The sequence below is a fragment of the Diachasmimorpha longicaudata genome, chromosome 12 (genome assembly GCF_034640455.1).
Source record: "Diachasmimorpha longicaudata isolate KC_UGA_2023 chromosome 12, iyDiaLong2, whole genome shotgun sequence".
NCBI classification, from domain to species: domain Eukaryota; kingdom Metazoa; phylum Arthropoda; class Insecta; order Hymenoptera; family Braconidae; genus Diachasmimorpha; species Diachasmimorpha longicaudata.
This window is the reverse complement of record NC_087236.1, coordinates 3411184-3439122: the sequence shown is the minus strand read 5'-3', so window position 1 is coordinate 3439122 and position 27939 is coordinate 3411184. Positions and strand designations below refer to the sequence as shown.

Genomic DNA, 27939 nt, shown 5'->3' with positions numbered 1-27939 from the left:
GTAAACCTAACATATCTTAAGAAAGTTTACATTAATCCGGTTTTTAAACGATTTAAAATAATTTTTTTTTTCTAAAAATGCATTTTTTTTTCAATCTGCGAAAAATTGTTGAATTTTTCATTTTTTGTTGAATTTTCGTGGTTAACCTGGGAATTACACTATTGAAAATTAAAAATTTCTTTTGTTTTTTTGTTTCACATGAAAATTGCGACCTGCATCTTGTACGACACACAGAAATTGCACACTCGAGGCGCCTCCGTAAATTTCTTCAAACATGAAGAATATCTAATGTATAATAATAAAAAAATTTGAGAAGACTCTTTAAATATATAAGAATAAATCCTAAGAGTTTGATCTCAATCAGACATTTTTTTCCTTTCCAAAAAAATCCTTGAAAATATAGATTTCTTGAAGCCTCTAAAGCAGGCTCCCCCCTTAAAGGGGTTTTTGGTGTAATTGACTCGAGTGGTTAAACACGACAGAAATAAATCTGCGAATTAATTTTACCCTGCTTATAATTTATTCAGTTCAAAACCCACCCATCATAACACTCCTCCGAATCCATCCTAAAAATCCGTATCCTCTCCAAACAAGTCGAGGACTTATTTTTCATGACGAGAGCAGCAGAACATCATTTTCTTACCTCTGAACTACCACCAAAAACTCCATTTTTTCGCCCCCAGTCCCACAAAAAAAATCAGGTACAAATGAATGGAAATTGTTTAAGATATTTTCTTTAATATATACATATGTTTCTACAAATCTTTATTCATTAATCTCCGTACATTGACATAGACTTATCATTAAACTCCTCATTTCGCAATGAATATCCTGGAATATCGTAATATATTATCTAATAAATATAAATCAATGGCGTAAACACGTTTGCGAATGATTGACAAATAATTAAATTCCTCTGTGAGGTGAATGTAACCGATCGAACGGCTTAAGGATGATCACCACTTAACATTCACATTCGTGCGTTAATGCTTTTTTTTATTTTATTCCTATTAACCAACATCGTCTTATACATTCGCGTTCTTGTGCACGATTCAGCGCTTATATTTACGCGAGTTTATTTCCCATAACTCGGAGGGATGGCACATTCCTGGTCGGTGCACTTTACTTTTTTTTTTATACAAAATATATTCGTCCGGCACAGAATAGTATTTTCCTAGATTTATGATAATTAAGTTGAAGGGATAAATGGGCCGAGGGAAGGGGTTGAAAAAGTTACAAATTCGGGGGTGGAAGTGGAAGTATTCGACGTGGAGAGAAAAATACGCGAAATCTCAGGGAAAATTAAGTAATTAATTAATTATTTGATATTGATATTAATATTAATATTAATCCGGGATATTAATAAATAATTGATACTGATAAATCATTGATTTACATGTGTAGCACTTTTTTTTGTATCGTCGTTCGGATTTCGATACGATTTTTAGGTTTTTGGTATCGAGTGGAAAGTTTAGGGAAAATTACCTGAAACGTTTGGAAGAATTGTCATATGATGGTGGAAATTAGGGGGGAATTGTATAAAATTCAATTAATTTTTGTGGACGAAACTGCAATTTTTATGTGGAGGGAAATCTTGAATAAAAATTATGCCAGAAATTTTGGAAAATTATCAAATAAAGTTGGAAGTGAGATAAAAAATTACAGAAAAAATAATTAATTTTTGTGGACGAAACTGCAATTTTTAAGCGAACAGAAGAGTTTAATAAAAATTACTTGAGAGATTTGGAAAAATTACCAAATGCATTTAGAAATTTGATGAAAAATTGTATAAAAGTCACTGAATTTTGGGGACAAAACTGTCATTTTTAGGCGGAAGGGGAAGTTTAATGAAAATTGCTCGAAACATTTAGAAAAATTATCAAATGGATTCCGACATGAGGTGAAAAATCATTCAAAAGTCATCAAAATTTTACAGAAAAGACTCATTTTTACAGGGAGGGAAAATTTGAATAACAATTTATTATTTATTTATTTCCTCATTTTTCTATTTTAATGAAAGGTTTAATAAGTTCTCACTAAAATTTATTAAAATTTTCATTAAAATAGAAAAATCAGAAAATTATACAAAAGTCACTGAATTTTTACGAAAGACGCCGTAATTTTTTATAATGTCATCTGAAAACTTAAATTTATTCCGCAATTTTTCTCTGCACAACCTTTCGCTTCAGAATTACTAAAGTTTTTGGGTAATTCTTCCCACAATTCAAGACGCTCCAAATCTAATAATCAATACAGTCCAGTCATTAATTCTATATTTTTAATTTACAACTGATAAACTTTATAAATAAGTTTCAAATGTTCAAAAAAAAATCAAGACAGTTCCGTTATTCCACAACAGACTGCACTGCCAATAGTGATTTTATAGCTCACGAATTTAATTTTGTATCTCCTCCACAAGTCCCCAAACAAAGATCAGTTGTACAAGGTCACAAACGAACTTTTCTCTCTGTGTACACTGACAAAAAACATTTTTATTTTTGGAACTTTTCTTTCTTCGATTGCGTTATTCCCCGGGGCATTTAATTAGGTGGCAATTATGGCGATCGTATTGGTCCTGACAAGGATTACGTTGCACATGACCTTCAATGAACATATCATACATTATATACCATATATCAGTAGGGAAGTGATAAAACAAGATAAGTTCGCTTATCTCTGATTCCAGTTTTTGAGCGATATCTCCGAATCTAAGGGAAATAGTAAATTTTTTGTTATAACATTTATTGTAGTATTTGATTTTTTGCACAAAAAAGGTTCTAACCAAAATTTTGCTATCTCGCCTAGATCTCGAGATATTCATCAAAAATTGGTCACCAGTCAAAGTGACTCATTTTGTTTCATCACTTTCTATATTATATAATATATAATATATGATATATAATATAATAGATGATATATAATATATATAATATGATATACAATATATAATATATAATATATAATACATAATATATGAGCACCTGAAGCGACATTAGGAGGTTTCGGGTTCAATTCCCGTTTCAAAACGTTTCGATTTTTTTCTCTCAATTAAATCCTAATAAAAAATTCAAAATGGCGGCATTATATCTCTCATCAAATTCTGATATAAATCCCTGATCACTATCTGAAACCAGAATTTCCACTCAGGAAATGTTTCTGTCGGTAATTTTCCCGAACGATCAAAATACAACACGATTTTCCGCACGAAAAGAAATTTTTCATAACAATTAAACCTCTAGATGGCAAAATCTAAGGCGACAGTTCATTTTATTAAAAAAATTAGACCCTCAAACTCAATTTTGCGGGCAAAACTCATCCTAAAAACTGGCTAAAAATCATTTCGTCTGACGTTTCACCCTCTGGACGTCTAATTTTCATAAAAAATTTCTTCCCTCGCGATTACGTAATTTTCTAAATTTACTGAACTTTTTCTCTCTCCGTGTAGAACACTTTCATTCGCAATCAAAGAGGCATAACTTACCCCTAGCGATCAACCCCTTCTACCTCGACAGAACCGAATGAACAATTTCAATTTAATTTATTAAAAGAAATAATTTATTTCTCGGACGATAAATATTCATATGAGCGATAATATTTAATCTACACTGACAGATAAATATAATTTTGCAAATATTTGTTTTGGATAAACAAATGCCCGAAATTCCATTAACAAATTCGGCTTAAATTCTTGTCGGAGGAATATTTAATTGGCAAAATTATATTTCTCTTTCAGTGCATCGCGTCAATTTAAAATTAATCCTTGTTAAGGGTTCGGTGAGGGGCGTCAGGGGGAGGGTAGGGGCAGAGGAGGAGGGGTAATTTGATATCCTTCAATGCTTCCTTCGTATTACTGTATACTAACCATTCATCATTGCGTAACACTCACACACATTCACCGAAATTAACACACGGAAGACGTAGAAAGCCAAATGCGTTGCGACGCGTCATGCACTCACGATAAAAAAAATATAAAAAAAAAGAAATTACGGACATCGATCTGTCCCGCACTGATTTCCACTGGTTAATAGTTATTTGTAACTATTTTTATATTTTTCGAATATTCTATTAGTGGCATTGAGGCTCGATTTATTTCTCGGGAGAGTGAACAGTTGAAACAGTTGAAAAATAAATTGAGGGGAGCGAAATGATGGGTATTTTCAATTGAATGACTCGATAGTTCTGTTATTCGATAATTCGATAATGATTAAAACATGTGATTCTGTCGGACAAATTGGGTTGGGGTGGGGAGAATTTGTAGATAAATTTTAGGGAGGTTTGAGAGAGTTTGGGGGAATTTGGGGGAAAATTGAAGGATTTCTGGGGGAAATTGCGGTTTTTGGGAGTATTTTGCGATGAGATATCGATTTTTCTGAGAGAATATTCGCTTGGGATTTATGGTGTAACATATTTGCAAAGCGAATAAATTGCAAAACAAAATATTGTGGATAAAAATAAAATTTTTAGAATTATTGGGCACCATAAGTTTAATTGGTAGAATCTCGAGAGAAAAAACCCAACAGAAAAATCGAGATCAATTGATTTTTTTCTATAAAAACATTTAATAGAATGTGTGACTAAAAAACAAGTGAAATGTCAACGCAAATTTCGTAAATGTTTAATATCATTGTTTTCGATTAAAGATCTTTCAAAATTCTATAGAATTTCAATTTTTTTATCAACAGCTCTTGATATCTTCAAGAAAATCACACGGAAAAATTGGGGAAATTGTTTCATCAAAATTCTATAGATCACATTTCAATAAAATCAATTGTATAAAAAAATTCTGTGGAATATATTATCATATTTTGATATATTTACGATTTTTAGGTTTTGACATTAATCAATGACTGAAAAATTTTCATAGTCATGGGTTTATTTTGCTAATTTTTTGGTAAAATTTCGATGAACTTTAGCAACAGTTCCCTGAAAAAGCCATTGAACGATAACAAAATCTAAAAATCGGATATTTTTCACGTAAATTTTCCCAATCGTTCCTTTAAAATTTATTAAAAAAATAAGAAATGAAAAGATATGGGCAATAATCTCTTAACAACAATTCCATTGAATTTTTTGGCGTATTTCGTCGGTCTTTTCACAATATTTTTTCAAACGTGTCACAATACAATTGTTTATGAAGATTGAGATTGTATTCGTTCTCAATAAAAAATTATTTATCGACAGAATTATGACTCCCTCACACGCAGAGAAATATTAAATAAAAATTACGTATTTTTACCAGTAATTTTCTAAAAAAGTGTGATTGAAAAAAAAAAATGGAAATGTCACGGAATTTTTCTTGAAATTTCCTAAATTTTCCAGTCATTTTTGTAATGAATAATTGAACGTCGAGTGCGGTAATTTTTCCTGAAATTTCCGTAATTTTCCAGTCATTTTTGTAATCGAACGTTGATTTTCGTAATTTTTCCTGAATATTTTTGTAATTTTCCAGTCATTTTTGTAATCGATAATCGAACGTCGAGTTTCGTAATTTTTCCAGAATATTTTTGTAATTTTTCAGTCATTTTTGTAATCGATAATCGAACGCCAAGTGCGATAATTTTTCCTGAAATTTCCGTAATTTTCCAATTATTTTTGTAATCAATAATCGAACGTCGAGTGTGGTAATTTTTTCCTGAAATTTCCATAATTTTCCAGTCATTTTTGTAATCGATAATCGAACGTCGAGTTTCGTAATTTTTCCAGAATATTTTTGTAATTTTTCAGTCATTTTTGTAATCGATAATCGAACGTCGAGTGTGGTAATTTTTCTTGAATATTTCTCTGCGTGAAATTCAGTGTAAATTAAGCCTCAAACTGTCCCCGAGTCGCAACAATAAATACGACATTGAGATGTATTAGTGTACAATTAACATTAACATAGTAAATTCCCCTTGGCATGAATTTCCATGTCGAGACACTGGAAATAACGTAAATCGTGAGTTTCCTGTCTGTCCGTTAACAATTATAGTATTAAAATGGCTCTTTCTCCACTCAAAGTCGTGAAAATAGTCTACCACGAGACGTTGATAATTTTCTGCAACCATAAACAATATTTTTTGTTCGTATTTCAATACCAAGAAGAAAAGTGTGTGACACATTTGGCGAACGAAAATTCGCGATGAGATGCGAACCGGGTTTTTTTTACCGTTAGGGAATCCCAGGCGGGTTCAACTCCGTTTTCTCCTCATTCTGGCAATAAAATAAAAATTAACGGATAAAAACAATAATGTTTAATAATTGCTAAAGATAGATACGGTGACCTTGATGACGTTGAGGATAAAGATTGCGAGGACTGGATGCACATCCGATTGTTGTCATCTCTATTATCGTGTCTGTGATGTAACTAAAAATCTTGTTCTCGTCATTTCGATTTCGCTCGGCAGAAAATTATGCGACAAAAATTTATTTATAAATGAAAATGGTCAAGAGTTCTCTATATTTGTTATTAAATGATTTTCGAACGAAAATTTTTGCTGAAGAAAATTTAGAAATTTGTTTTTTTCAGAAGAAATTTTTTTTTCAAAAGAATTTTCAGAATTCCATAATTTTTTGAGAGAAATTTGGATTATTTAAATTAATATTTTTTGTAAGTACTGGTTAACATCGCTCTTCAGAAAATGATTAATAAGTTTATGAAAATTGTAATATATTTGCAGAATTTTTAAAAATATTTTTAGCGGATGATAGTTCCGCTGAGATATGAAATAATGGATGTGATTGAATATTATCGATTCAATGAAAAAATTATTGCAATTTTCATTTGGATTGGCAGAAAATTATGTGATAAAAATTTTTTTACCAAAGAAAAGTCTCAAATAAAAATTGAGAAATTAATATCTTTCAGAAGAAATTGCAGAAGAGTTTTCAGATGAAAATTTGTGGTTTCTTTGAACTTTTTATCATTTCGTAATTGGACTTTTGTTCTTCTGACTTCATAATTGGAAAGACAAATCATGAGAAATGAAAAATTCAGTTATTTGGTACTAAAAACATTGAAATTCCATTAAATTTTCACATAATTGGAATTTTTAAAAGTATTTTTCCTCTAAATACAGTTTAACATTCCTCTTGAGAACATTATTAATAAATTTATAAAAATTGTAAAACATTTGCAAACAAATTTCAAACATTTTCATCGAAGGAGGGTTTGAATGAAGTATAAAATAATGTACGTAATTAAATATTAAAAATTCGATGAAAAAATCATGGAAAGTCAAAATCGTAATTTAATTAATCCAAAGCGGTAATGCAATGTAATTAACATTTGGTATTAAATATCCAGAGTCTGGTTAAAAATTCTTTTAAATTCAGAAATTGTGGATTTCCAGCTTTTCATAAAATGCAATTTTATCAAACCAAAAAAATAAAAATTTCAGGTTTTTTGATTCCCTAAAAACCAATTTATGATCAGTCATCTGGTCATTTTTATCAAACTATTGATGACACCTCAAGTTTTCACCTGATATTTATCATACGAACATTGAATTTTTCACTAAACCACGAAAATCCTAATTAAAAATTCATTATCTCTTTTAAAAAATAATTGAAAACTGTAACTTCTAAATCGATTGCTTCATGAAAATTCATGAATATTAATAAAATATTAGTATATCTCTTCTTAAATCACCGACGTCTGGCCAATGTAGCGTACATTCACGTTTTTATCGTTATTTTAAGTAGTTTGAGAAACTCTCGTTGTCCTGTTCTTAAAAAATATAGGACTTTATGAAAATTCTAGTGAATTTTATACATTTATTTTCTCTCTAAGTTGAACTCAACGTGGCTTTTCTAAAAATTACAGCTCTCCAGGGAATGGAATTTCTCTTTTCAACTGCATTTGCAAATACTTTGTCAAACCTTTTAGTACCGAAAGCACGGTAGCCCATGAATAGAGCATTTTTAACCCATATTCTGGGCTATAAACAAGACTTAACGACTCTTCTCAACAATCGCTCCCTCCAGATGTATCGAACTACACCAGTAACGAACTGGCAAAACGATTCGAACTGATTTGAACTACCGGCCGGTTTTCAATGAATATCTCGAAATGCAAGGGAGATAGCAAATATTTCATCATGACCTTTTTTGTGGCTCTTAATTTTCTCCACAAATGAAGTTCTTATAAAAATTTCTCTATCTCCCTTAGATTTCGAGATATTTCTCAAAAATTCAGACAAGAGCTACCCTGACGGATCACTCGATAGCAAGGAGTTGTGAACTCAGTCAAATACTAATCGATCTCTGTTCAATTGATCGACTAGCAATCGAATAGCGATCAACTGAATATCGATTGAAGATCGAGTAGTAATCGATTGAAGATCGACTAGTAATCGATTGAAAATCGACTAGTAATCGATTGAAGATCGACTAGTAATCGATTGGAGATCGACTAGTAATCGATTGGAGATCGAGTAGTAATCGATTGGAGATCGACTAGTAATCGATTGGAGATCGAGTAGTAATCGATTGAAAATCGACTAGTAATCGATTGGAGATCGACTGGTAATCGATTGGAGATCGACTAGTAATCGATTGAAGATCGACTAGTAATCGATTGAAAATCGACTAGTAATCGATTGAAGATCGACTAGTAATCGATTGAAAATCGACTAGTAATCGATTGAAGATCGACTAGTAATCGATTGAAGATCGATTAGTAATCGATTGAAGATCAACTAGTAATCAAACGAAAATCGATTAGTAATCGATTGAAAATCGGCTAGTAATCGATTGAAAATCGATTGAAGATGGACTAGTCATCGATCGACCAACAATCAACTGACAATCGAGTTCCAATCGACTGCCTATCGATTACCATTCGCCCATCGATTGATCGATCATCACCTAACCTAATCATCGATCAACCATCAACCAGCCATCAACCAACTGCTGAAATCGACGTCTAATCGACTACCGAAAGTCGATTGAAACCACTTGACCCTTTCCACATTAAAATACTTCCCGCTCAATTCAAAAATATCGAGAATAAATATTTTCAGTTATTTCAAAGTCCATTAGACCCCACCGAAATACCAGGTCAAGAGACTCATTTCCGGGCTGACACACCTGAGACTAAAAAAATTGCCGTAACCATAACCGCCTGCATTGCGACACCCGCATTTTTATGGGACCGGTTAACTTAGGACAGTTTGAATGCTAATTACCGATTCTTCGTCGTACACGTGCACAATCTCTCTTGCCTCAAGGCATTACCAGCACGCGCCACCACTGCCGGTATTCAGGCCGACTCTCGAGACGATGTGACACCAAAAAGAGGGCACATTAAAAAGCACGTGACCAATCTAAGTTAAAAAAATTTATCCAAAAACAGCCCCAAAGTATCAAACATTCTGGCTAAATCCTCATCCATCAAGGACACCGTATGTACCCAGAGTCCTGCAGCGTGACGCTGTATCCTGCAAGGACAATTACTCCCGACTAATTGGCACTTAGCTCGAAGGTCGTTGAATCTATCATAAAAAAAAAAAAAAAATAGAAACTTCGATAAACTAACGATCAATCTCCACGAGTTTCCTCCGCCAAATGATCAACCTATTGCTCCTCCCCCAGATAAGCAACATCTCCGTTAATCAAATTATCATATCCATGAGTATTACCCTAAAATAAGGCCCCAGATTACCATCAATTTAACAAATTTATCGACGAGGTCGGGGCAACGGTTGCGGCGGATGATGATTATTCCTTCCGTACTGTCCCCTCTCATGATCATCAAGACTGAGTTCAGCGACCATCTGAGCAAATTCCCGATCCTTCTTCTCCTCCTTGGGATGAGCATTACCATTTTGCGGACTGAATCCCAGTGATGCCAAGCTCCCATGACTTCTGCTGCGATGTTCGGCCCTGATGCTGTAGGAGAACGCCCGTTCGTTGAGATGTCCTTTGCGTCGGTAGATTCCGGTGCCAAAGCGGGAATCCCCGTCGGGGCTTTCAGCCGCTCCATCAGGAGCAGTTAGATCTGCATGAGAAGCCGCGAGCCTTCGATTGGCCCCCAGTGTCGAGGATTCCTCCTGATGATGTCGCCTCCCCCGATTTCCAGCTGTCCCATACGTCGGCTGATAAAGGGCTGCTGGTGGTGGCGGAACGACGGGGAGTGGAGCATAGATAGGAACGATCGGTGCAGCTGCAGGAATCGGTCGCATTCCCCGATGATGATGATGCGCCTTTCGGGGAAGAGTAGCAGCAGGAACGAGGAGAACTGGCGCTGGTCTTGCTAGAGTACCCGCTACTGATCTACTGCTGGGTGGCATCTGATGGAAGTGCTGCTGCCTGATTGGATGACCCAGAGTATGATGTCCATGACCATTTGTGTAGATTGCTTGAGGATGCATCTGGGGATGCATTTGAGGATGTGGCATAATCTGATCCTCATGACGATTCTTGATCTTCTTCAGTTTCTTATTTGTTTTTCTCCTCGTTGATGAGGTCGACTCTTCTGACATGAGGGGCTGGGACGGTGGTGGTGGTGGTGGTGGAGGTGGTGGTGGTGCCACCAGTTGTCTCGGTCTCGAACCCCTGGTACTTCTCAATGTTCCCTGCTCCTGGTAAACGGCATCCACTTCGTCCCTACCCTTCGCCCAAACTTTGTGATTCTCATCTCCATTGTAAAGACTGATGTCATCGTTGGATGCACTATCCAAACGCGTACCTGGTGGACTGCTATTGTCTAGTGTTGTGCTTGAACCGCCCAACGTATGGTACAAACTACCGTTGGATGTGCCATTTGTTGGATGAGGTCCTGGCGATGTGCCATTGCTAATGATTGTCGCTGTATTTGGATCGAGACCTTTAGCATAACTACTGTCAGCGTAAGCATGAAAACAACATCTCACCAGGGCGTTGGCCGCCATGTCACGTTTACATATGAAGGCGTGGCATTCGAGAACTTTGATTCCCGTTGTACGACGGAGTACAGCGGCAAATAGTGGTGGATGATTTGCGGATGGATTTCTCGCGAATGGTGAGTCCAGGGGAAGAAATCGGGCGTTGGAGATGTCACTGTTGCCACCTTTGACGTGACGCACTGCTGCGCAATAGTGAAGGGCCTCGATGGGAAAGAAACGCGTAACTTTCTTTCGATGTTCGTCGACATTCTCGAGGAGAAGACCATTCGACCAGACACTCAACCAGGAGTCGATACCACGTGCTCCCAGGGCTCCTTGCTCTGGATAAAGTTCACGAAGGGGCTCTTGAACACCAAGAAGACCTTCTTTGCTGGCGTGGGGTACTGAACTGCCGAGGTAGAGCACTCGGCAACGACAATACGGGGTCGCTGTATCCTGGCTTGATCCTCTCATCTTCATGGAGAACTATCACAACCTGAAGACGTGATAATGGAAACGATGATTGACCTATTATTTATTCTCTCTCCACGGCTCGATTACCATCGGGGACGCGGTGGATTACGATGATATTTCAGTCACGTTACGGACCCTCATTGTCATCACTAAAAACACTATTTCAATAACAAAACTTGTTAACAACCGACACTTCAAACGCTTTCTTATATCATCAAGTTTCTAACTGTTAACGTTTCGTTGAGACTATTAGACTCGCGGTGAATCGTGTCCCAATACTATTGCTAAATATCCCCCTGATCACGATTTCACAGCAGCTGTAGCCGCCTCACGGATATCTCTTACTCCATTATGGCTGACTCCTCTACCATCACAGAGAGACAACACAATTTTATTGTTATATTTTCCAGTCCTCTCTCTCTCCTCCCACCTTTCTCCACTTCTCCTTCGTTCACTTATTTTAATCGTATATTTTTTTTCGAAAAACTTATTCACAATTCCAACACACCAGTACCTGCGATTGAAACTTCTCTCTCTCTCTCAGGAACTTTAAACTCCCACCACTGTTATGTCCAGTTCCTCGAGGTTTCTGTACACCAGCAGCCCCCCCACCACCATTTAGCCTCTTCCTTTTTCTTCTTCAACGAAGGAGGGGAGGAAAACGGTTTTATGGTAGGATGAGTTTATCTCACTCGCACGTCCCTGGTATGCAGGTAACCAGTGGCGTAGAACCTGATGCTGTATGTGTGTGTTATTTGCCCCTGTGGAATTTTCGTCCTCCTTCCTCGCCGATGTCTTTCGCCTCTATCTAATTCCCTGGGGAGGAGGGGGGGGGGATTTATTCGCTCACTTCCACCCGGAGGATTCAGTCCCAAGAGACTATGGAATCTGGAGGTGCGGCTGTCACCGGGACTTTAACCGATTTTTAACGAATCGTTGATTTCAGGGATTTCAGGATAATTTTCGTATTCCCCGGATCTTCACGAGGACTCGGCAACAGGGAAGGAGTGAACTCGAATTTTTGCACTGTTACACCAGGTTCCCACGGCTCTGAACACGTCGAGATTTAATGCCCGCACTATTCACTACGCGATCCTTTGGGTATTCGGTATTTTCTTATTTCTCCTGCGGCTTTTTTCCCCTTCTTTTACTCAGGTTTCGGCAGTCCACCGGTGGAATACGTGGAACAGGTTGGACGCCGACGCTTGGGAGAGGGGAGGGGACTATTTACTTGGCGGTGCGCACGCGCAGTAGATCCACGAGGTATGCGGTACCGTTGGCGCGGGCTCGTGCGACGTTGGCGGTCGGGGCCGAACTGAGGCGAGTTGGTTGGAAGGTGAGTACCTGCGGGTACGGTGAAGTCTGAGGAAGGTAGGTGGTATGTAGTGGTGTCCTTTGCGACTGTCTTTGTTGGTGTTGGGGGAGAGGAGGCCGTAGCTGTGCCTGCGGGGGATAACTTTTAATATGGTTTAGAGGGGGAGAGTGGGAATCGGCTGTGGGAGGACTGCGGGACGAGGGGATTCAAGGTATTCCGGGATTGTTGGGGTCTAGGATGCTGGCTTCGTGGGATTTTAAATACGAGTCTGTGCGAAATAAATGGAAGCGATGGGTGAGGGGATTTCATAACTCTTTTGGGTTTTTGGTTGTGAATGGAGGGGTTGAGGTGAAACGACTTTTCGATTTTCTTATTTCAGTTGCGAGTTGGATGGAGTGTTATGGAATGGGAAGAATGATGGGTTTGGATTGGAAATGGATTATTTGGGATGATGATATTGTGGAAATGATTGTAACTATTTTCTTTTTTTATTGATTAAGTGAAATAATTGCGGTTGGAAGACACATCCGGTTTGTAGCGATTCCTTAGGGGGACTGACTCGATTTATAAAGGAGGTGTTGGGAAATTAGAAGACAGCTCTTCTGTTTATCTTCAAAAATCAGTCGACGAGGTTCATGATGTGGTTGAAAGGGTCTCCAGAAAAGGACTAATTTATGATGTGTTGTGCTTCGAACTTGAGAGCGTTACAATCCTTGACATATGGAATCCAAAGAAAACTCTGTCCTCTGGAATCATAAACGTTCTCTTGTTCTTTTTCAACGATCCTCTAGGTTAGTCGTGCCTTCCTCGTGTCAATAATAAAGTTTTTATGTTAAAGTAAATGATTGTTTGCTATATTTATTTATATACTTTTACCCATATCCCAATAGGAAACAACACCCTGGACCTTTTAGTCACGTGCTCTTAAAGAATCCTGTTTATTCCACTTGGTCTACATACTTAAAATCAAACCTAAACATATCTCACATATCTCACAGTTCTCACAATTTCAGTCCATAAAAATGTTTTTCAATTTAAATATAAACACTCAGAAGAGAATAATAATGATTTTGGTTTTTTATTTATTTCATAAAAAAAATAACAGTTCGGATCGTGTTTCTGGGCTGGGAAATTCGAAGGTTTGAACATTTTTTTGGGAAATTGTTCATAGATACAGTAAAATTTGTGGGTAAAAATAGGAATTTTCCACTTGTGATAGATATCATTAAAGTTTATTTTTATGTCTTTTCAGGTCGATTGGTCCAGTAGTTTTTGAAATATAACAGCTTTTGGAAATTTCGTTTTACTTAATATATCAAAAATTATTGTAAGGACTCAGATGGTTCTATCGATATTGATGGACATATCCACATTTCTTCGAGTAAAATCTCGAGATATCGGCTTTCTAGGTTTTATCATCATAAATTAACAAAATGTAGAGAAAGCGAGTTGAAATTTTGTACACCTGTAGTACTCATAACATAAAAGACTGCTATTTTGGACGCAATCGACCAAGCGGTTCCAAAAATATTATATTTCATGAGTGAATATATTTCCTTGAATATCGAAAAAAAAAAACAGAATTCAGGAAATGTAAATTTTTTTTTTATTTTGAAGAAATCTATGAAATTTGCAGGGAAAAATATGAATTTCTGTAAAAAAATGCGACGAGAAACTGTTTTGTCTAGTGACTTATCCTGGAAAATCGTAAAACATAAATAAAAATAAAGAATAGCGCTAAACAAAAGTTCTGTGTGATAAAAAAATAGTTCATCAGGTTCATTTAAATAAATTCTAAATTGAATTTTGCAAATAAAATTCAGAAAATGTAATACCTTTTTTTATTCTAAAGAAATCTATGAAATTTGTAGAAAAAAAATTAATTTCTGCAAAAAACGCGACCCGAAAAATCTTAAAAATTAAATAGCAATAAAAAAGACCCTTAAACAAGTGTTCTGTCTGACAAACAATACTTTATCCCCTCGATTCAGCGATTTTGAAGCTCCTGAATCTCTCCCCCTATCAAACAATTCATAAAAAAACCTCACCTCAACCGGATTGACTTCTACAATAAACAACCCATTCCCAATATTCACTCTCCTCATTTCATCCCCCCCCTCTCCCCTTTTATTAATTCTTATCATATCGTGGGAATGCAGTTCCAGTTATTTCACATAAGGGCGAGGCATCCTGTTTTATTTTTCTCCTCAATTTAAAAAAAATAAATGAAAATTCATGATGTTCTCTTTTGTATCTGTAGCTCTGCTTTTGATGTACGTGGACTAGTTGATAATAACAGGTCGAGTACACGCACGTCGGATGATGTTTTTTTTGTGATCGTTTTGTGGGTCGTAGGTCGAATAACAAGGAGAGAATGTGTTTAAGATTGTGCTGTCAGTGTGTGCAACTTGTAAGTCTTTCTGGATGGATGAATGGAAGGGCAGAGGGAGGGGGAGAGGAGGGGGGAGGATTGTGTAGGGAGGGTAGGAGGTTAGGGGTGGGAGTGGGGGGATGGGTAGGGGAGTGGAATAAAAGAGGTGCAAGGTGATTCGAGGTCTTGAGGTCAGGATGTCTCGAATTCCGTTTTACTGTTTGGACTGAGGTGTATGCAACAGGTGAAATTACAATTTCCATATGTCGACGGACGTTATGGGTCTGCGCACCGGGAGAATCGAGAGATACTGTATCGAAATTTGATCTTTAGATTGGGTGTCTGATATTTGATAATTGAAGGGAATGGATTTTGGAAATAATTTTTTCACGGGGAAAGAAATTTTGAATGACAATTAGACCTGTAGAGGACGTAATGGGGGGGGGGGAATCAGAGTTATTGGATTATGAGGTAGGAAAGAATAAACAGTGTTTCAATTTTAATTATATCAAAGTGGGTTCTAAGATTTTTTGATAAATGGGACAATAACTTTTAATATTAACAAAAGACTCTTAGAAATTATTAGGTGTGTGTGAATAAGTCTTTCCCGTTTTTTGTAAGAGATGCCGCCACCAATACTGTGCGAGTATTCAATGGTTATATATGTCATAATCAAAGCTTATTCATCTGTCAACAATTCCACACTAACACATTAGTTGAAATTTTTTCGCATCATAAATTTTTGATATCGTGAAAATGTCGAAATTTGAGCCGAGTCGACGTCATTTGCGGGAAGTTTCACTTTATTGGTTCAATTTGAAGAAATCTGCTGCCGAGGCGCATCGATTGCTTCAGGAAGCTTGTGGAGAAGGTTGTGTCGATGATTCAAGTGTTCGCGGATGGTTTCGACGCTTCAAAAGTGGTGATTTCGACGTGGAAGACAAGGAGCGTTCCGGGCGGCCGCAAATCTTTGAAGATCAAGAATTGGCGACTTTGCTTGATGAAGGTTCGTGTCAAACGCAAGAAGACGATGGCCAATACTTTCAATAATTCATTTGTAACCATTTTTTCACAATAAAGGTTCAAAATTTGAAAAAAACGGGAAAGACTTATTCACACTCCTAATAAGACGAGGATTTTCTGTCACTTGAGTAAGTTCATTGTGGAACGTAGAGGTTAGCCTATATGTTTATTTTGTATCTTTATAGTTTTTCGTAGTGGTAATAATTTAGCGTGAAGTGTTTATTATAATTGAGTGATAGTTTTATGGCATGCATGCCTGTTTTGGGGCTTTTGTGTGAGGTCCAGTGGAGACAGTGTGCGGACAGATAAACAATGGATGGTTGGTTCTAGTGCAGTGAAGAGAGGGGAATTATAGATGGGAATAAGTGAGATTTGGAAGAGTGGACAGTTTAGTTCGTTTTGAGTTTTTGGAGAGAACAGACTTATTTTAATCGCAGCAAATTTTTACTTTTTAATCAACATTATTGTACCAAGTTGATATTTTCTTGTTATTATAGTTCTTTTTGAAATAGACTTCTTCACATTTATTTCTTGTCCACCACATTGGTCCTACATCAGATTATTATTTAAAATATCACTTCTGATTCTATCCACTTAAGAGGCAGTACACACTATGAATGTTCACTATGAACTGAACTAATTAATGAAGTCTCGTGAGGCCCAGAATTCACACTCAACCTCAGAAGGCAATAGAGCTTCCTCCTCTTGACCCATCCTGGTCCTCTCTGGTCACCAAATGCAATTGGAGAAAGCTACAGCGTATAATTTTCATGGGGATTCCCCTTTAATTTCTCTAGGGAGGAGGGCCTCATATAAATAAACTAATAAATATTTTCTAAATTGAAATTATTTTATAGCAGGTTGAATTTTGGTGAAGTTGTTATTGAGAAGTCGTGATTTTTTTATAATTCGTTCTTCGAAAATATCTCCTAAACTGAACAAGGTGTTCAATTTTTGTTGTCATGTTCTCTGTCATGATTAGATTCTGAGATATTTCTCAAAAACTGGCCAATAGTTGAAAGTGACTTATCTGCTAGATTTGGATAACGTTCTTTCCAACTGTGCAACCAAATCGAAAGAGATTTCTCAAATAAATTACCAAAAATAACACTAGACCACCGAAAATACAAAAGATCCTCAGAAATGTTAAGAGACAAAGTTATAAAGCGGTTTCAAAATTTCTTAAAGTCAAGTCTTCTGAACGAATATGAAAATGAAAATGAATATTAAAAGCAATTCATATCTTTTACTAGAATGTAATGATTATCATGTCATTCGTTCCAGAAACGAAATGTTAATAAAAATTTTGTCATCTTTCGATTCTAAGATATTACTCAAAAACTGATCATTAATCAGAAGGGACGCATCTGCAAGATTTGGACCACATTTTTTGAGACAGTCCCAACCAGGTCGAACACCAAAATATACTCTTCAAAAAAAATCCCCAAAAGCAACATCAGACTACCGAAAATAGAAAAAATCCTTGCAACGTTTAAAATAAAAAATTTTAAACTATCTCACAATTTTTGAAAAAATATAGCAGTAAATCGGAGTTAAAATCTGCCGATCAAAGATAATAAGCACTATACATATGTAAATGCAACGTAAATCCGTTGTTACAATCCTTCGAGGAAATTCCGAATGGCCAACGATCGACCAATACTGGGCCAACGTCGGCCAACGCTGGTTCAACATCAGGAACGGTTCAGTCGACTGGGCCGACTGTCAGCCACTTCTCTCCGGAATTATCAACTGATTAATCTTTTTTTTTTATAATCTTCATTGTCTCAATTATTAATTTTCGCAAAATTTATTTGTTCCGACACTGAGAGAGACATAATTTTTCATAAAAAAAGCTATTTACCTCGTTTCGCCACTGCTTTCCTCAATTATGAACTGATCAAATTTTTTTTTTCATAATCTTCATTTTTTCAATTACTAATTTTCGAAAAAGTTGTTCACCCCGACACAGAGACGGTCATAATTTTTTTTAAACAACACAGAATTTATTTCACTGGAAACAATTGTAAAAATAAATATTATTATCACAGTTGGAAAATATTATTGCTGTTCTCGGAGGTAATAACAATATTTATTATCACAAAACTGAAACCGGTATTCTTCGAATTTCATTGTTACATCTTGAAATAGCTGGAGAAACGAGACGAAAACTCGACGTCCTCCCATTAGCGATCCTCTCCAGGACCACTTTGGAGTCCCCTAGTCGTTGCATGTGAAAAAAAAAAATAATCGAACGCTCGTAGTATTTCAGAGATACAATTAGCATTGGAATTCGTGGGACTACGTGTTCTGAGGAAATCGAGGATGGGTTTATCATACTGCGGTGGAGTTTGACATTGAAATTGTAACTGACGGTCAGGGCCTGTGGTCACGCGACCCTCTAGTCGTTCGCATGCGCACGTCATGAGACGTCTCATTGTGGAACTTTTCATTTCGGAATTATTCGGATAGTGAGATAGAAAAAATATTGTGGATTATTAGAAATGGGTCAGTTGTAATGATTCAAATGTGCGAATGTTATTTTATTCTCTTTTGTTTTATAGGGTCGAAGGGCACAACTGCTCTGGTTCGTTTCCTTGGAGGACATAACCAAAAAGACTAAAGGGCTACATCACCCCGGACCTGATGACTCACATTAACAGTAGTCCCACTTATGCACCTCCGTTTAGACCCAAAAAAACGGCATACACATCATGCCCCAAACTTCTCAGAATTTTCACCCATAAAAATGTTTTCCAATCTCAAGTGGAGACACGAGAATAAAAGAACTACAAATCGTACAAAGACCTATTCAATCTCATAAAAATCAAAAGTAATTTTTGAAAAAAATGGCCAAGTCCACGTTTCAATGTATTGTGTTTTGCACGGTTTCGTTAACTTCACTGGTTTCAAAAAATGCTAAAAATAAAAAAAAAGCCAAGCTTGTATAAATACACTGCCTTATTTACGAAGCCACCACTCAGAATACAACGTTTATGCAAAACACGTCTGATATTTGGTCGAAAAAAAATGTTGAAAAAAACGCTGCGACTAACGTACTTGGCCGATACGCTACCGCGTATCTCGATCTAACTGTAAATTACTTTTTGATAAACAGTTTGACATGTAAACTCCAATATGGACGATACTGACTAGGGGAGGCCGGGGGATGTCGGGGTGTTTAATTTGTTTTTTATTTATTTTTAATTCCTAAAGAAAGCATTGCAATCGTTTACTCTGGACCTCAAAAAAATCTAATTTTGATTGAAACAGATGTTGAATTGTTTGAGATCTAAACATTGTAAAATTGTTGTTGGAAAATTAGAACACAGCTCTTCTGTTTATCTTCAAAAATCACTCGACAAGGTTTATGACGTGTTTGGAAAAGTCTCCAGAAATTGACTAATTTATGCTCTGTTGTGGGTCGAACTTGGAAGCGTTGCAATCCTTACACAGGTGGAATTCAAAATAAACTCTGTCATTTGGAGTCATAAACTTTTTCTTGTTTTTTTTTCCCTTAGTAAAGGTTTTTCGAATAGTAAGAATTCAGTCTCTGGACACTGGTCCTCTAGGTCAGTCGTGCCTCCTTCGTGCCAATAATAAAGAGTTTAAGTTAAAGTAATTACTTTAGCTTAAACTCTAGCTATATTGTGTGCTACAATTGCTTACAATGTAGCAAGAGATTGTGTTGCCACATTTATTTATCTACTTTTACCCATCTTCCAATCATTGTAAATTGTAATTGTAAAATTTGTCGGAAATGCCTCCTGCTCAGGGGTCTTTTTTAGTTCAGAAAGAATATAGCTAGGTAAGAAATTTCCAAAAAAATTGAAATTTTGTCATGTGATAGTTGAGAGTTGAGGCTAAGTCTGGATCCAGATTTAACTCGATTGATCAAACCGTTTTAAAAAAATTGTGAATATCTCCAAAATCCATCAAGGTCTTAAGTTTTCTCTTTTTTCATTTTTTATATCAAGATTGAAGCTATTGGAATCAATCAAAAATGGGAAAGTGACCCCTGGAAGAAATCGTAGTTATTCTCACTTTTTAGTTAAAAAAAAATGTTCTCCCTCTCGCTAAAAATCACTATTGTGGAAAAATCGATATTGATCTAAAATTGGGACGAGATATTCAAGCAATTTTTGGTTGAGACATTTTAAGTGGAGAGAAAAACACAGAAAAATTCTCTGAGAAATTTCAGTCCGATAAAAAAAACTGTACACCGTTGAGAATACTTCAATAGGCTCACGTGGCAAAGAGAAGTAGAATGGATCGATCGATTGAATGATGGAATGCGCTTCATAATCCCCATAGGGCAAACAGACACTCACATCTACATTTTTCAAATATCACGGTCATAACTCAGTAGTGAAGTGGTAAAACGAGATAAGTGGACTCACCCCTGAGTCTAGTTCTGTCGCAATAACTCCGAATCTAACAGAGATAGCGAAATTTGTGTCATAACATTTATTGTAGTACTCAATTTGCTCCACAAAAAACCTGAGAACAAAAATTTCTCTATTTTCCCTAGATTTCGAGATATTCATCAAAGACTAATCAATAGTCAAAAGTGACTTTCTCGTTTGACCACTTCGTTACTGATCTCTATGAATTCCCTGAAGAATTCTCTTGAATCCATGAGAAATTCATCTCATTTATTAAATTATTTATTTACTTTGAAGTAAATAAGCGTAATTATGTGTAAATAATTTTATCTACAAGGCGTCTTCAAGTCCATATGGCCTGTCAATTTCTGGCTCTCTAGAGGTAGTAGTTTTATGGTCAGACATATTTGAGCTAACCATTATGATCTTGGAGCCTTTTTCTACGGAATAGACATCATTAATGATCTCACGTGTCCATGTAGTGCAGAACCACAAGATTTTGATCACATTCTTTTCGTTCCTGAGGTCCGATAGGCGGCGCTTACTGCCCCTCTATTGGAAGGGAGTAAATGGCATTAAAAAAAAAAAAAAAAAAAATTGGAGTTTCCTCCTAAGTATCACTAGGTGAAGCTTTCGACTATGGTGTACCTCGCAATTGCATACCAGTATTTGTTTTGTCTCATTCATCGGCTTCCTCTTTTGCTGTTTTAGGTTTTTCCACATGGATACTATTAATAGTTTGGCTGTGGTGTTTATTTATCCTCGTATCCTCATATGAGAACACGAGTGGACCTACATTTTTAAGTGGGTTCCGAACCACTGGACTAAATGACATTTAACATTGCACGTCAATAATCGGTGCTCCACGCCCGGTAAACCTCACTTACTCATCCAAGGAACTATAACCGGAAATCACAATGAGCACCAAAAAGGATTGACTGAAGTAGAGGGTCAGTTCTGGGGGTTTGAGGGACCCCAGTGGCATCGTAGTACCTCACCCCAGAAGAGGCAGGGCGCCACAGGCAATATTGGGATGTTTGCCCGTTTTTAATTGCAAATAATTCTTAATTTCTATCTTACTACACACAATTCTCATTTTCAGAGTTTCTTTGAAACCGCGAATTAAGAAATCATTCGATTGTTCTGTCAAAAAGTTGAAAAAAAAATTGGTAGAACCGACCCCGGTAGTTGGGTTTGGTATGACACTGTTGAATTTTCGGGGATTTCCCCAAATACAAAATTCACTCTTTCTCCTCTGAAAAATATGTTCCAGAAAGTTATGGTGGTAGGGCCCCGAATGTATGAAAAAAAGGGAAAAGTTTTTCTTACCCGCCTTGTTTAGCAACATCTGGCGACCAGAAGTGGCCATGAGGCTATAACATAAAAACCTTTTCAGGGGTGGAAATGTTCTGGTCCATGAGACCCAAAATCCTATCTTTAAGTTCAGTCTATCGTGAGATTCTCTAGAGGAACGTACCTCCTGACATAAGAGGAGTCAAAAAGTCGTGTGTGTGTGTGTGTGTGGAGTAAAGTAGTGTGTTCAAAAGAAACAACAGTGTTTCTTATTTCAATCCCATATTCCAATAGACGCCTTCCCAATCTCCTTAATTTTAAGTGAAGCATCCTCATAGCCTCCTTTCTGCTCATCCTAATGTTATCTAATTTCAATGGACAAAAGCATTTCGGGAACGCAGAGGACTACACCTCCATTTTTAACTAGTCCCACTGACAGCGGAACTGTTATTGAGGACTTGTTAAGTCGGTTGACGGGCAGACACCCCAACATTCCGTGCGGCGCTCTGCCTCTTCTGGGGTGAGGTACTACGATGCCACTGGGGTCACTCAAACCCCCAGAACTGAGCCTCTACTTCAGTCAATCCTCTTTGATGAGCCCTAAGGCACTGTCATCGCTCGGGCATGCGCTCTGTCTTCGGAAAAATGTATAGTCCGGTGTGATTGACAGCGCCCGAAGCGACCTCATAACCTATTCCCCTGGAGGCATTCATATTTATCGTCGTGTGTGGCTGAGCGTCCAAAGAATTGATTTTTCACGTACTTGAGGTTAAAAAAAGTTGTTTAAAATGAGTATAAAATGAACGAAATGTTTGTGATTAATTTGCAAAAAGTGACTTTTGCGTTTCTTTACTTCGACAGTCGCCGTAAGCCTGCCGTAAGCCTTCGGCGATCCTCGTCTTCATGCCTCGTGCAGCAAACTTCACACTCCTCACGAACCGACGATTATCGCTCTCATGACAAAATGTACTAATGGAACTGTCCACAGTATCACCTTCAGAGAACAAATTTGTATAATAAACTATTGGAAATGGGAAGTTTAATTAATATTAAATGCAATGAATTCATCAATAACTTTATCCTTTATTTTAAAACGCACGAGGAAGAAAAACGTCTGTACTCTATGGGCTGCTTCAGCTAACTAAAACGACGGTCATAGAACCAAAAAGAATATCGTCACCTATTTACAAAAGAACTCTTATTTCTTTCTCGCCATGGAGACATGGAGTCATTGTTTATGTTTATGTTCACTCTCCGGTACTCTCTACATCGATTCGTTTTTGAATACATAAGCCCTTGAAGTATTTCTTAGTAAGAATGAAACTATATAATCCAATATAAACTGACAGTCAACAACTGTTTCCCTCCTTAACTATAAAAAAAAATGGCGGACGCTAAAGCCTTCAACTATGTAGAACACATATGTAATTATCTGTTGGATTCCCACAATAAATTCAAAGACACAGAATTTATAATTAAATAAAACTGATATTTATTACGAAATCCGCCCAATGTATAAGTATTATGACAATAGATGTATGTTTTCGAAGAGATTTCTGATACTTGAGTAGACTCAGTGCTCTCGATGAAATTCGGAATGTTACTGACTAACAAAATAATGTCGCAGCCCTCAGTTCCTTACCTGAGGATGAAAAAAGAATATTGGAGGGGATGGAGGGAAACATGCCTATATTTTGGGCATGCAGACGATTGCTTTTAACAAATGGGAAATAGGGAAAATTCGTCGTGGCGCCAGCGTTTATGGTAGGCTTAAGGGGTTATTCTCATGTGAACGCCTATATTTTACCACTTTGTCGGAATTTTTTTTTTATGCGACAACAAACTTCAATCATGTTGATTTTTCAATATATTTTTATTTGTATTTTGAAATATACGAAAAAAATATTTTTTTTCGTTTTTTACATTTTTAACATATATTTTTTTGAAGTCAAAGTAGTCCCCAACAAAAAAAGGTAGTTCACTGGTCAAGGTGATAGCGGCTATTCATGTTGTCTGACATAAAAAAATCGAATGGATTATTATTCAGTAGATCTGTGGCTATCGTCCCTACCAAATAAAATCAATTTCATTAAAAACAAAAAAAAATATCGAACTTCAAAAAAAAAATCACGAAAATCTCATTCTTTTTCGTTACAAATCGTTTAAAAAAAATATGAAGATATTGTCGAAAATAAACAATTGTGGTAGGGACGATAACTATAAATGAGTAGAAGAACATATGTAAATTTTAAAGCAATCGGTTGAATACTTTTTCTTGTAGGACCTTGACCGTTTCAGAAAATGATGATTCGAGAAAAACGCGTTTAAAGTTTAAAGCCTGGTAGACAATCGCTTACGACACGTCGGCGACTATGAGCTGTAACTTATCAAATACTATGAATTTCGGTCTGAATTTTTCACAGCATGTTTTCAATAGGTTTTACTGTCAAAATATCAAAAAAAAAAAATCGATTTTTTGAAACGCTCACATGAGAATAACCCCTTAAGACTTGGGCCAGACATAGTTGGGGTATGCCCCAAGCAATAAATGAGGGAAAAATAGTAATCTTAATATAAAATATAGCGTAAAATATAGGGGTATACAACATATCTTAACGAGTGCAAATTAATATATAACATGACCTGAAATTTTTAAGTAAAATAATGCATACAAGAAGCAAAATGTAAATAGTGTAAATAACCCAGCTCTTGGGTTCTAGCACTTTAAACAGAAAAACAAATTTTATTCGCAATAATTCTTCATTTGCGATATTTTATTACTGATATTTAATAAGTAATCCATTTATTACAGTTTTTAGTCTCGTTAATGTACTGGTTATTGAATAGCTTATTTATTTAATCATCATTACAGTTATGATAGTGTAAGATAATTACGGTAGTACAGTATTTCCAATTAATTCGAGTATTTACGAGTCAATCAACGGTCTACATACAATAATTTCATACCTAGGGGCCCGATATCAGTATCACGCAGTCGCCCGATGGGGAAAACATTGGGACTTCCTCGATCGAACTCCGATGAAGTTTTAACTATCGGTCTAAATTGTTTAAATCCATTGGAGTAAGGCTCGCAGCGGTGAATAAACAAAATAAAATCGAAACGCACGTCGTGTTCTGCTTCCGCGAGAAAACACAACAAGAAATTGATAAGATACTGTCGACAAGTTTTGAACTCGTTCGTCAAGTCCTAATGTTACTTTTTGTAAACCAAATTTTTTTTATACCGACAATTATTTACAAACCTTAAAGGCGATCGAACATCGAATTTTTGTCAGAATCTAGACAGTGACAGATCAACATCTCGAGTGATATTAGATTGATAGATCGAGTGCCCTACGATTAACGTGGTACAATACGCAATACTGCCTATGATCCCACCTTATTTTTCATAATTATTTAGCATCATTATCAATATTTAGAATCACCAAAACCGATTCATTAACTTATTGATCAAATTAATCAAGTCATCTAATTAAAATAACTTGAATAAATTCTAAATTCCCGAAGATCCAATTGCGCAACGTATTTAATTTAGATAATCACATATAATACCCCAAGTGCTTCAAAATTATCGAATATTTCCCGATAGATTCGTTGCAAACAAATGAAGGAGTCAAGTTTTTCACATATAATACCACAAGTGGTTCAAAATTATCGAATATTTCCCGATAGATTCGTTGAAAACAAATGAAGGAGTCAAGTTTTTCAGGCTAAAAAATCACGAGTGATTTTTCCTGAAAAACTTGACGACTTCATTTGTATGCAGGGAACCTAGAGGGAAATATTCTATAATTTTGAAGCTCGAGTGGTATTCAGGGGATTATTTTTCCTATCCAAATTTCGGCCAAGAGAATTGTGCCATGACATGAAAAGAGGTTTATTTGGTTAGGTGTCGTTTGTTTATCAAAATTATCAAAAAATTATCGCATATAATACCACAAGAGCTCCGAAATTATCGTATATTTCCCGATAGGTTCGCTGCAAACAAATGAACGTGTCAAGTTTTCCAGTTTAAAAATCACGAGCGCGAAGCGCGAGTGATTTTTCTGGAAAACTTGACGAGCTTATTTGTTTGCAGGGAACCTTGAGGGAAATATCAGATAATTTCGAAGTTCGAGTGGTATTCGGGGGATTATTTTTTGCATCCAAATCTTGGCCGATAGAATTGCACCATGAGACATAATTTTCAACGAATTGCCATTTAATCTGTCAGATACAATTGAGGGTTACTTCAACATCTGTTTTTTTTTATATAGGCAACATGCAAAATTTCCAGTGAAATTTCCAAGAATTTCCGCTGAAATACCGTGTTGGCTATACAAAATAACGTCGAATGGTGCGATCCTATTGGCCAAGATGTGGATGGGAAAAATAATCGCTGATATTCGAGGTAGGCTATACAAAATATCAACAAATGGTGCAATTCTATTGGCTGAAATTTGGGTGGGAAAAATAATCAATGATGTTTTTTTTTTTTTTTTTATCATCAAGACGGGAAGTTTATATAGCGTTCCACATTTCTTGTGACGTCAAAGGAAATCGTTGGATAGGATTTTGGATGAGGTAGGAAGGGGAACAGGATAATTCTCCATATGATTTTTGCAAGAAAAATTACTGAAAAAATCGATAATCCAGACCGGGGTTTGATTCATTAACTTATTGATCAAATTAATCAAGTCATCTAATTAAAATAACTTGAATACATCTCATTTTCTGGAAATTTCCTTTTAATTATTCTAATTAATTGATACTCCCGTCAGTCTTCATGATGTTCATAACCTATTAATTGATTAATCAGGTACCACCATTAATTTAAAAGAATGTATATATTGACCCGCTGAAATTTTTCCGAGTCCCACAAAGCGAACCTGATTATGCCCTCGTTAATTTCCGATCAGGTTTTCCCGACCCGATAATTTCCCATCAAATGGGGGTGACCTGATGATCTCCCGATCAGGTCTTCATCGGGTTCTTCTCAATGAGACTCGCCGAAGCAACACCCGATCAGGTCCTGATGTTGATCAGGTTCTCCCGACGGAAATTCTTTTTAGGATCGACCCCCCCCCCCCTGTCCATTCTGTCCCACCCTGCACTCTCCTAACCGGTCCATTTTGCCCCACCAGCTCTCAAATTGAGGGCAGTTTGGTAGTTTTTCATCTGCAGGGACCTCAACATGCGTAAAACACACGTTTTCCTGAGGGAAAATCGTGTGTGAATTTCCTTAAAGTTTTACTGGGTCGGATCTGTGTGGGAAAATAACTAAACGCATTGAAATTCCTCGTCACGTGGATTTATTCATCACTTTAGCATCGATTGGAATTCGACTTTGAGAGGGGATCAAGGTGAAATTTGAAAGTCTTCGGTCTAAAGTCTTCGAGGTAAATATATCATGAGGTAGTTGTAAAAGAAAGAAATATTTTGTACTCAATTTACTCTAGTTTGTACTTTGTACAAATCGAAGTTTGTACTTTGACTATTTCAATGCAATAGTCGATCATTTGATAATCGATAATCGATTAGTGAAAACGTAGAGGCGAAGCGGACATTGACGCTGCAGCCCCGGCGGCGCTAGTTGAATAAAAAAATGCGGCATTTTCGAATTATCGAACTTCGAGAGTCGAGAATCGATTTTTTTTATTCCTACTGAACATTCTGTAAAAAATGGACGCGAATCACTAATTGAACATGGCGGATTCATAAAGATAATCGATTATTCCATGGTCGGAATCGATCATTTGATAATCGATAATCGATTACTGGAAAAGTAGACCTAAAAAGAAAATCAATGGCGCGGTCGTGGTGACGCTAATTAAAACAAAAAATGCGACATTCTCGAACTATCGAATTTCGATAAGTCGAAAATCGATTATCTTTTTTATTCCTATTGAATATACGGTATCGAAAAGGACCGGTCACTAATTGAATATATGGCGGGTTCATACAGGTAATCGATTATTTCATTACCCCAATCGATCATTCGATAATCGATAATCGATTAGTGAAACAATAGAGGCAAAACAGTCATTACCGCGACAGCGCCAGTGGCGTTAGTTAAATGAAATTATCGATATTCTCGACTTATCGAATTTCGAGATTCGAGAATCGATTTTCATAAATCGATACAAAAAATAATCGAATTTCATGCACGTCATATTCAGTCGAACCATCTGAGTGTTTAACATCGCATGCCTTCTGATGCCAGTCCGACTGAATACT

At 36.4% G+C, this 27939-nt stretch overlaps 1 protein-coding gene and 1 long non-coding RNA gene across 8 annotated transcripts in view; one reads left to right on the top strand and one right to left on the bottom strand.

Annotated features, from left to right (window-relative positions):
- The window catches only part of LOC135167855 (uncharacterized), a 29887-nt gene extending 17161 nt beyond the window's left edge, over positions 1-12726 (bottom strand). For 4 of the 7 annotated variants that reach the window (XR_010299926.1, XR_010299928.1, XR_010299927.1 and 1 more), the window contains exon 1: positions 9618-12726. Coding sequence is in view for 4 of the 7 variants with exons in the window: in XM_064131488.1 (XP_063987558.1) it covers positions 9657-11321 (1665 nt within the window). In the remaining 3 variants the exon portion in view is untranslated. Of the gene's footprint in view, positions 1-714; positions 9471-9617 lie in introns of those variants that run through there. The other 3 variants (XM_064131487.1, XM_064131484.1, XM_064131485.1) reach the window with 3 other exon arrangements.
- Positions 12727-18027: 5301 nt separating this feature from the next.
- On the top strand, positions 18028-18729 carry LOC135167857 (uncharacterized). Its single transcript, XR_010299929.1, has 3 exons — positions 18028-18103; positions 18289-18532; positions 18589-18729. It is a non-coding gene; the product is annotated as an uncharacterized LOC135167857 (long non-coding RNA).
- The last annotated feature ends 9210 nt before the right edge of the window (positions 18730-27939 follow it).